The following is a 10,547-nucleotide window of genomic DNA, read 5'->3' as shown; positions in this document are numbered from 1 at the left end:
TTGACCATTCAATTTTTTTTGGAAATTAAGACAGTGAGGGTTCCCATCAAAATTGGTCTATAGGCCAGATTTTAGTTCGGATTATGGATAACCAAGCATAGCAATTTTACCAACTGAAGTAGTCGGGATACAACTATAATTTTCAGTCTCACATATTATATGTTTTCACAATAAGTGTACATATTAGTTGCTATAAGTTTTCATGATAAGCCTATGTATTAGTGTTTGTATCATAATTTTTGGTCTCATATGCTTAAGGTTTTCACAATAAGTATCTATATTAGATTTTTTTCAAGATAAGTATCTGTATTAATTTTTCTTTTTTAAAAGAAAGAAAGAAAAATGTATAGAACTTCTACAGAGAAATACGTTGCTATGTTAGAGAGACGGATTTATGTATGCGGGATTAATTAACCAGGGGCCTAACCTAAGAAAATGTCCTTTCATGGGAAGACGACACCATGGGATTTTGCTAGGATACGGTGAAATGAATACTGGACGTGCTCACCGCCCACAGGACAAGAGGCGGTACCCTCCCCCCTCCGGTATAAATCACCGCCTCCACACAGCGACAGCGAGGGAGTCCTGTGCGAATCGAGGCATTCCGACATCCGTAGGTCTCTATCGAGGTGATTCCTTGCGCCCTCTCCTCCTCTCCTCGTCTTCTCCTGATCAATTTGGTTTTGTTGTTATGTTCTCAGATTACGATTCGTAAGTGGAACTAGGTCGAGCCACTATTCGCATTCGTTTTTTTCTTCTTGTTATCTTTCTCTGTTTCATAAATTTTGTAATCCATGTGACGTTGCTTGTTTTTTATTTATGATTATTATTTCCGTGCATGTAGTTAGAAAAGCAGATTGGATGGTTAAATTCAGCTCCATTGCTGTAGAACAAGTAAATTTTAGGGTGATACAAGTTTCTGTGGTACTTTTAAAAATCTCTGGTTGACTACTGATACTTTGAAGGTGATTCCTTCTATCATCTTCGGCTCTCCGAATCTTCTTCCCGTCAGTTTTGTTTTGCTTTCGTGATTTATTGTTAGGATTTGTTAAGGAGCAGCAGATTCTAATTATTTTCTTCTTCTTATTGTTCTACTTCCTAGAATTTTTAGTGTTGTTGTTGTTGGCTTGGTTCGTTCTAATGATCCTTTTTTTTCCCTGGATCATCTAGTTAGAAATGTACATCTGATCGTCATTTTTATAATTTTCTGGTTGAATTAGTCTTCGTCACCAATACAACTTTTATTATTTAGTGTGCAGAATCTTCGCTCTTCGCTGTATATATATTCCTTTGGTCTTCTCCTGCTTTCCAATTATTCTCTTGATCAAATTGGTTTTGACTTCATAAAGGAGGTGATTGAGGTGGAGCTGCCTGTTTGGGTTCATTTGACGGTGTTGGCTTTGTTTTCTTTTACTTTTGTTTTCTATTTTTTCTTTTAATTGGTCTTTATTTTTGATATTTATTGTCAGCTTTATTGTGGTTGAATATGTGAAATTTGTTAGAATATAAACTTTTGTTCTTCTTCTTTTTTTCCAACTTTCACTCAGTTTCTGACATGATGTAACAATCTCTCTTGGTGATCTCTTTGAGATTGAAGTCATCTTAGATTAGTAGGTTATCCATTTAACGTTTGCTCTCATTCATGTGATTATATCTCTTGTACGTAGAATTCTATTTTTGGTTGCCTCTGTTGTACTTACCTGTATCAATCTTATGTATCAAAAGGAACATCTGAAATGGCTGTGCCGGAATCTGGAGTACTTCAAGGTTTTCCTCATGATAAGGTGCTCAGAGTGGAGGAGGGATGTGATGAATTTATCAGCATAAAGCATAGGTTCTATATGAGTATTGGTTCGCTCGCACAATATTGCCCCCTTGTAGCATTGCAAAGGCTCAGATGTACTGCAGATCAAATGATAGCTCGAACGGAAGCTTTCAAGCATCAGTCAAAACTCTTGTCTGAGAAGTATGATGGTGAGCCTAACATCCAAGATGGGTTGTATGGATCCTCCAAAGTGGGCATCATTCAAATCATTAATCATGGTTTTGATGTTTCTGCACTCCCCGAGGATGGTGGGTATTTTGGCATTGGCTTATACATTACTCCTGAGCAGGTGGCCATTAACAGGTAGACTAGAACCAACGGAGCCCATCTTTGAGATTCCAATATATACATACATTCATATTTACATATGTACACACACACACACATATATGTGTGTGTGTGTGTACATATACTTACATATTTTCGTATACAGAAATATATATAGATACATATATACAATAAAACTAATAGTGGGTGCCAACAAGATGACCCACATAAGGTCGATACTGACCGGATGATTGCGACCTAATATCGATTGTCGAAGCCATCGGACGTGACTACTTTCTCGAAATGGACAATGTAAAAATATGAATAATACATATTTTTTGACCATTAGATGCACACACATACATACATAATACACACACACACACATATCGGATAACCATTCATCAAAAGATATACATTATGTATTTTTTAAACTATCTACTTTTGATTACTGGATACATAGGCAATGCAAAATCACATGATTTTTGATAGTAAGTAGTTTAAAGATGGTAGATCATATCCAATGGCTCAGATCATTGATATACAAATCCTCGATTGTCCAGTTATACCAACTTTATTAAAGGTCTTGTGCCGGTGCCTCTCCAACATACATAGGGATGGATTACACTCTTCTTGAGAGAATTTGGTAACTATTCCTCGCAAGTTAAAACTCAATAATCAAGCACCCAAATTAAAGATTCATTCCATTAAATATGATCTATACCACTAAGAATGCCTATAAGCCAAAAATTACTTATTTTGATGGTCCGTAATCTATACGTCAAGTTGGTGCAAAAGTGCATGGTTAAAATAAGACGAGACTATGTTCTTTTATGATCTAAGCATTAAAATCTATAGATTTTCCATCTCTACATGTTTTAATATGTGTAAATCATGTTTAATAAGATGGATCCTTAGTATAAATGTTATATCATATATTTTAGCATGCTAGTACAATTAAAACTATCCATTTTTGTATCCACTTGATGCATAGGTTAGAGACCACCAGAAGTCATGAACTCATGATTCTGATTTCTAGGCATTTTTAGTTGTACAAATCATGTTCAGTGGTATGCATCTTTGATTTGAGCACCTGATTATTGATTTTGCACCTAAGAGGGATGAGTATAATATCCTCTTGGGAGGAGAGTAGTCCATCTCAAACATTCATATAGACAGACATACATATGTACATGTATATTGTATGTTCTTACAGAAAAAGAGTCCTAGTGAACCTAAGTTGTATCATTACATTATTGACAGTGTGATGTCCTCAACTGTTGATGTGGATGGTTTAAGACATGTGCTGCTCTGTAGAGTTATTTTGGGAAGAATGGAGGAAGTTATTCGTGGTTCGGGGCAATCTCAATCGAGCTCCAAACAATATGATTCTGGGGTAGATAACCAGCAATTTCCCACAAGATACATTATATGGTATCCTCATGCCAACACTCGGATACTACCACAGTATGTCCTGAGTGTAAAAGTTGATTTCCGCAGTAGAGGTGCAGATTTGGACCTTGTTTCATTTAAATTAGTTGGGAATGAAAGATGGAATATGGTTACCAGATGTGTGTAGTTCTAAAGGTACTATAAGATTTTGTTCTTAGATTTTCTGTTTTTTCCTCTAATTCAAGGATTGCAGAAGCAACCAAGAACTCAACCAATCACACCATGGATGCCATTTCGAGCACTATTATCTGAGTTGGATAAGTTTCTTCCTAAGCCAACAATGTGCCGGGTTTGGAGGTATCACTGTCAGTTTCTGGTATGCTATGTGCACATCTTCTAGTCTTTGTAATCTATGTTTTGTTTATAAAAGTATCTGCAATTGTCATTGTTGTTTTGGCATATATTTGTGTGTTCTGCAGGAAAGGAAAATTACTCGGCAGGAGCTTGTATTTCACCTCAGACAAATAACAGGGGACAAGATATTAATTGCAGCCTTACGATCGTTCCAAATCAAGGTAAAACAATTTGAGTTGTAATTGTGTTTGCCAACAATTATTTGTGATGCTTGTTGGGTGACAACTGAAGCTTGATCAGATATCGAGCCATAAAAGTCTTTCATATTTTCATGGCAATTGGTCAAAGATCTTCAAAGGGTCATAGATCTCAAAGAACATATATTAGATCATAGAACATATAAATTGCTACCATCTGTCTATTTTCCTTTTTTTATGGGTACACTACCATCTGTCATTAAATCTTTCCAACATAAATTAGGATGGTGCATGTTTAATATCCTTTTCATTTTGTCTACCAATCTTGTGTACTTTCTGCTTGGATACAACTGATCTTGATTTAATTGTTACTATTGTACAACTCATAGAATGAACCTGAATAATACACAAAAGGAATTCAAGTCTTCCATAGGGATTGGTTATTACTCTGGAAAATCATATATCTCAAAGATGTATCAGCTTATAGATCTTGTAGCTTACAAACTGCTAACTCAAACATTCGAAAGCAAACGGGAAAAAAAAACTTATATGGTTAACATTTGCCACCTTTCCTATTTTGTTCATCAACAAATTCTTCTAGTTTCTGGTTGGCTAGGTTAAACTTGTCCAGGCTATTACCCCTCTCACCTTTTTTCTGTTCCCCGCTTCTCTCCTCTTTCTCCTCCTCTCCTTGCCCCCACTTCTTTTATGCTGGACCCTTACGGGTAAGCCTGTTTATAACTGATCATTGGATTTGACTTAATGAAATGGTGGTGATCTTGCTTGCTGTTTTCTCAAAAGAAAAAAAAAAAAAGAAAAGAAAAAAGAAAAAAACAAACCAAGTTCTTATAGTTGATTGGTTATGCTTGAGCTTAATTTACTATTACGATCATTATGGAATAAAACAACACCCTACATAATAGAACAGTTCTCCGTATGTTTGATGGGATCAGTTATTGATCTCTAAGTGGTCATAGACTCTTTTTATTCCTCAAAAGGACCTAAGATAATATTATATATATATATATTTTAAACTTTATAAGAATTTCTATAACTTATCTGCATGTAAAATTGTTTCCCACCTTGTAATTTGTATAAGGAAACAACCTCGGAATGCTTATTGTCTATAAACTTTCATCTTCTTTTCATAGAAGGATTTTCTTGATTAGGAGGTTTGATAGACAATATCTTACTTGCCAAACTTTAAATCTTCTCAAGTCATGTTAGAACTTTGAATTACTATCATTGCAGACATACTACTACTACTGCACCTACTGATACTATTTGCATGTTTATATGTGCTGGATCCAATTCAATTGGTGACACTACTATAACTTAGTGTAGTCACATTTAATAGGCCTACTTCCACTCTAATATTTGACTATATATGTCCAGGTTATTTTATCAAAATATGTTTTAGAAAATACTATTTATTGAAATTGTCCTTGTTGGATTGTTCATAATGGATGTTTGAGCAACCTTTTTGTAGTCTTTGGGACTTATGTTGTCTAAAAAGAAATTTGAGTTATGTTAGTGGACAGCTTCTGTAATCAGGGAAAGCCATGGGGTTACGTTATTAGGATGGAGTTCTTTCTGGTACTCTTTTTCTTTCATTGAAGACAAGTGAAAGACAATATCCTTTCCCATATATTATGCTGAGGGGAAGTGTGATAGCCCGGCCCGGCCCGGGGTCTGTGCCACGCAGGGGTCTGCATGTTGCGGACCCGTGGCTGATCGCGGGAATGGCCGCATGCAATCCAGTGCGGCAGAGAGGGAAAAAAAAAAAGGAGCTTCCCCTGTTCTGGCCCTCCAAACCCTCTTCTCCCTCTCTCATTCTCAATCTCCCGCTCTCTCCTCTCCCTCTCCCGTGCTCTCTCTCTCTCTCTATCTCCCCGGTCTCCCCTCCCCACTGTGTGAGTGTGTGGGTGTGTTGTGTGAGTGGGAACAAAGAAGAAGAAAAACATAGGAAGGAGAAGAAGAAGAAGAAGAAGGAAAAAAAAAGAGAAGAAAGAAAGAAAGAGGGGGGGGGGATTTCTCTTCCTCTCTCTCCCCAGCCCATCTCTCTCTCCCCACGTCCTCACCCCCTTTCCCACGGTGTGTGTGTGTGTGTGTGTGTGTGTTTAGGTGGGAAATGGAGAAGAAGGGAAAAAAAGAAGAAGAAGAGAAGAAAGAGGAGAACCAAACCCTTCCCCCTCCCTGTGTGTGTGGTGCGCATGGATGTGTGTGAGTGGGTGGCAAAGAGAAAATAAAAGAAAAGAAAAAAATAGAGAAATAGTAAAGGAAAAAGAAGGGGTGGGAAGTGTCTCTCTTTTTCTTTATCACTGTCATGGTTGGTGGTCGCGACCTGGGTGAGCTCTTGGACTGGTGTGCGGCAAATTGAATTGGCTTGTCGGTTGGATTTTTATTACTGCAAGAGATAAGGATTTTTAATCACAACCATTTGCATCAATTATGAATGGTTGGTATCATATAGCATTGCATATGTGCATGCATGACAAACTTTGATTCTTTGTGATCCTAAATTATGTCATTTGCATAAGTATAGAAAACATCCAAATTTGTGAAGTGATAATGATAATAAAATGAAAGGAATGAATTATAATAAATTAAATTGGGGCATCTGGAACAGTCATGACATCAGTATGGCCTAACTACGGGTAATACGTGGTATTCTTATCAATATGGCCTAACCACGGGTATAGCCTAACCACGGGCGGATACGTGGTATTCTCATCAGTATGGCCTAGCCACGGACGGATATGTGGTATTCTCATCAGTATGGCCTAGCCACCGGTGGATACACGGTATTCTTATTAGTATGGCCTAGCCACGGGCGGGTACGTGGTATTTTAGTATGGCCAGTCATGGGTAGAAGCGTGACTGTGAACAGTCCAAATGCTGGAAACTCGGATCTGATCCACATTACACGGATTATAATAAAGTAATAAATAAGAATAATAACTTGACATTGGTGTTAACAGAAATAATTGCAATTGAAGTGAAATCCTCATTGAATGAAAATTGTTGATTCGATTATACATGATGAGCATATCAGGGTTGCTACTGATGGAGTATTATATACATCTGAACCGTCATATATTGAAACTTGATGAACATCCTGGTAGCATTATTGAGTTGGGTATGTGAGTATTCAATTGTTAATTATTGAGATTTGAATTACTGTTTTCTTAACAAATATGTCTATTAAAGAATTGTTATCTTTTCATGCTGGTGTATGTGCTTAGAAAATCCTTATTGAGCTGTTAGCTCATATTGTTATTTCTATATTTTTTTCAGAGTCGTAGAATACCTAGCTGATCGAGGTTGATTTGAAATTTTTGATGAGAAATAGTAATAGTGAAGTTTTTATCTGATACTGAGAATATCTGAACCATGTATTTCAAATAATCTAAATTTTGAAAAAATAAAATCTCAACGAATTATTTGTTTTAATTGTTTATCTCTTAATATTAAGTGTTCTGGTTCAGTTTATCAGGCCTTGCATATGCTCTAGAATTCCATTCTAGGGAATATGCGGCCGTGTCACATGACCAATCCAAGTGTGGGGTTTGGGGCGTAATAGGAAGTCTCCTGATGGAGGTTTGGTAATTAATCTCATTTTTAGTGAGATTTGTGAGCCATGGCTTTTGCATATTATGAGTTAGAGGAAAGCATACTTCCTTTCATTATATGAATGAATAACCTAAGTACTGGGTTTTATTTTATCATCAAATGTATGGCCAAGCTATGTTTTGATTTTGTTGTTGATAATTTCTTATCCTTCCCTGTATTTATTTTCTCTGTGACCTTCAATGTTCCAAAGGAAATGAAGAGCAGTTGGTTATTGCAGAGTTACTAGACTAGAAGCAAGCTGTAAGTTTGGCCTTTGAAAGCAACTGAGCAGTAATCAGATGATTGCTCGATGCATAACAGCCTTATGCCCTCTAGGATACAAATTCAGGATTTTTATTTCGACTAATTAATGTTTCTGCTCTCCAAAAAAAAAAAAGAAAAAAAGGAGGAAGAGATGATCAATGCTTCATTCAGTTTCTTAGATAGTTCACCACTCGGTGTTATTTCCATGTTAATCTGATATCATCATCATCAATGCTCTATCATGTTGCAGGAGATTTGCATTTGTCACAGTATTATGTGCGTTCTTTATATCTAGTTTATCTTCTTTTCACTTGCTTTTACTACACAATTGGGATTTATTTGGATGCATTATTTGTAATATCAAGATGTCTCTTGCCATCTGAGTTGCTTGATCATGTCCATGCGGGTCACTTTGCTGTTCAACTGATTTTTTCCCCCTTTGTTTCCCAGAAATTTGGAGCAGAAATTGCTGCTTTCCTGAAGGGCAAGAAAAAAAAGTAATTCAAAAGATTGGGCAGTGAGTTGATTGACAGTTGGCTTCATGCAGTGGAGTTTCAGCTTGTTGATCATAGACATTCTGTTGGGTGAAATAATATAGTAGTTGCTGCTGCTGTTAGACTCTTACATCAAGTTTGCGATTCGTTATAAATTGAAATAATCCAAAGATCCTGAACAATTTTTATTTTTTATTTTTTTAAGTCTTGCCATAAGTTGTCGCTGCCATTTAATTCAAATTCGTATACAATATAGGAGCATAACTTTCTGCAGTTTTCTAAAGTTTGCTTGTTTTATTTTTGATTCAAGTAAATTATTTAATTCGTGAGTAAGACATACAACAAGCTATAAGAAATCTTATAGCAGCATAGTTAAAAGCTTCTTAGTGTGGAAGAACGTAGTTGTTTCAATGGATGATCGATCCAGAGTGATTCAGGAAGGCGAGCTAGCTACCATGACTTGACTATTCTTCCTATTTTTGGTAAGTGCCTTGATTGGTTGGTTCATAAGGTTTGAGTGTTTGCAAGGAACTTGTAAATTGCTGTATTTGACAGATAGAAAGGTTGATGTTGGTCCTGTCCGATTGGTGCTAGTCCGACATCTAGGATCCTGTGGAAGCCGATTCATATGAGACAATAGTTCATCAGGAGCAAGGGTTAGGAAATCTTCTTCAAAAGAAGACTCATCCTATCCTTGCTTCTGCTGAGCTACTGTCTCAATGGGCTCACTACAAGGATCTTCATCAACATTCGTTTGTTTGGTAAAAAGTTTGTTATATGAAACATGAATGCAAAGCTGAACAATTCTGTTTCTGAATTTGTGCTAAACTTCCATGTTCAGAATAAGAGCTTAGGATACCATGCTCCTGCTTGCTTGACTCATGATGTTGGACATGGCCTGTTAGGTCTGTTGTAGTTCTGGAAACTTTATTTCTGCTACAGATCCATCTTAGGGGCAATATTACTTTCCTATCATGCTCAGCTCAAAACATGAATCTCAAATGACACTCCGATGCAGAAGCATCATTGGGAGGTAAGTTTGAACCCAAGTAGCGACCCTCATTTGGATAGTTGTTTGAAATCTAGTTATGCAAGCAGAAGCCTTGGTCTAGTTAGGGTCTATTTGGAAAACTCATTGGATTGGATCATGGATTACGTGGTCGATTTAGGTAAGATGCATGTCAACTCACAGAAATTCTTTGTGCACCGCATGCATGCAGTATGGATCGTGTGCACCGATTGGCTCACATGTGGAGCCGGATGGTAGCATGGGATTTTTTTTTTTGTTTGGTCCCATGCGTGAGCCAATCATTACGTGTAGTGTGCGCGTTCAAATCTCGCATGCGCATTGCACAAAGAATTTCTCTATCAACTCAATCTCTTTTCAGCCCAAATCTTGTGGGAGGAGAAAATAAGACAGAAATTTTTTCATCCTGCAGTCCAACAAACCCTTAATGCAATTTAGGCCCAAACTAAGATAGGCCTTTAGAAGAAACGGATCAGGCAAGCTAATAGATCCAATTCCAAAAGGAAATTCAGCTCAATACGACTTTTTTTTTTTTCTTAAATAGACTTTTAAGAGCCTAGATTTCGTCTTGGTGGGAAGAGTTGAGATTAGGACGGGGTAGTGCCAAGCCTCCCCGACCTTAAGATTTAAAATTAAAAAAGAATCCTACATATATTTACTCTTAGCATCCGCCTCATATGGATTTGTGGGAGGCATTATGTCAAAGTGTAGGCCATCGTTCCCACCGAACCTTGAATCGGATGGTACGACCCTTTGCCACATAAGGCAAGGGTGGGAGTTCCATTCGGCATGGCGTCGGTCCTTGAGCTCCAGCTTGAGTAGGGCCAGGATGAGCAGAGGGTGAGGAATAGCACCTTGTAGTCCTAATTTTTGTTTAAAAGAGCGTACATATTTAGCATTTTTCCCTTTAAACAAATGACTTTGTAAGGAGAATATTTTTATACGCAAAAAGACCACGGGGTTATTCATGCATTGGCCATGGGGCTCCTATAAGGTTACATGGGACAAAATTTTATACGATACTACATGCTATGTAATGTGGATCATGGCATGATATACGGACAATTGTGATTATGGATCCAATTCATCAATCATTATTGCTATTACTTTTTCTT

At 37.1% G+C, this 10,547-nt stretch overlaps 1 protein-coding gene across 2 annotated transcripts; it reads left to right on the top strand.

The window, feature by feature from the left end:
• Positions 1-427: 427 nt before the first annotated feature.
• LOC105044002 (probable inactive poly [ADP-ribose] polymerase SRO3) lies at positions 428-8,688 on the top strand. Of its 2 annotated transcripts, none has more exons than XM_029264214.2 (6): positions 428-629; positions 1,726-2,128; positions 3,410-3,597; positions 3,730-3,860; positions 3,964-4,059; positions 8,362-8,688. In XM_029264214.2, exons 1-6 carry the CDS (start codon positions 446-448, stop codon positions 8,410-8,412), a joined length of 1,053 nt encoding a protein of 350 aa, XP_029120047.2. In that variant the 5' UTR covers positions 428-445; the 3' UTR covers positions 8,413-8,688. The 2 variants fall into 2 exon arrangements, with proteins under 2 accessions (XP_029120047.2, XP_010920069.4); XM_010921767.4 differs by having other exon boundaries at positions 430-629; positions 3,356-3,597.
• Positions 8,689-10,547: the final 1,859 nt, after the last annotated feature.

This window comes from Elaeis guineensis, chromosome 4, assembly GCF_000442705.2.
Source record: "Elaeis guineensis isolate ETL-2024a chromosome 4, EG11, whole genome shotgun sequence".
Lineage (NCBI taxonomy): Eukaryota > Viridiplantae > Streptophyta > Magnoliopsida > Arecales > Arecaceae > Elaeis > Elaeis guineensis.
Note: the sequence above shows the minus strand (reverse complement) of the source record. Positions and strands in the feature narration are given on the sequence as shown.

What these genes read in the sequence shown, in the direction of transcription:
- LOC105044002 (XM_010921767.4), top strand. Translation starts at nt 446, where the DNA reads ATGGGAAGACGACACCATGGGATTTTGCTAGGATACGGTGAAATGAAT. An exon ending in GGTATCACTGTCAGTTTCTG is followed by an intron (nt 3,861 to 3,963) that starts GTATGCTATGTG and finishes TGTGTTCTGCAG; the next exon opens with GAAAGGAAAATTACTCGGCA. An exon ending in TACGATCGTTCCAAATCAAG is followed by an intron (nt 4,060 to 8,361) that starts GTAAAACAATTT and finishes TTTGTTTCCCAG; the next exon opens with AAATTTGGAGCAGAAATTGC.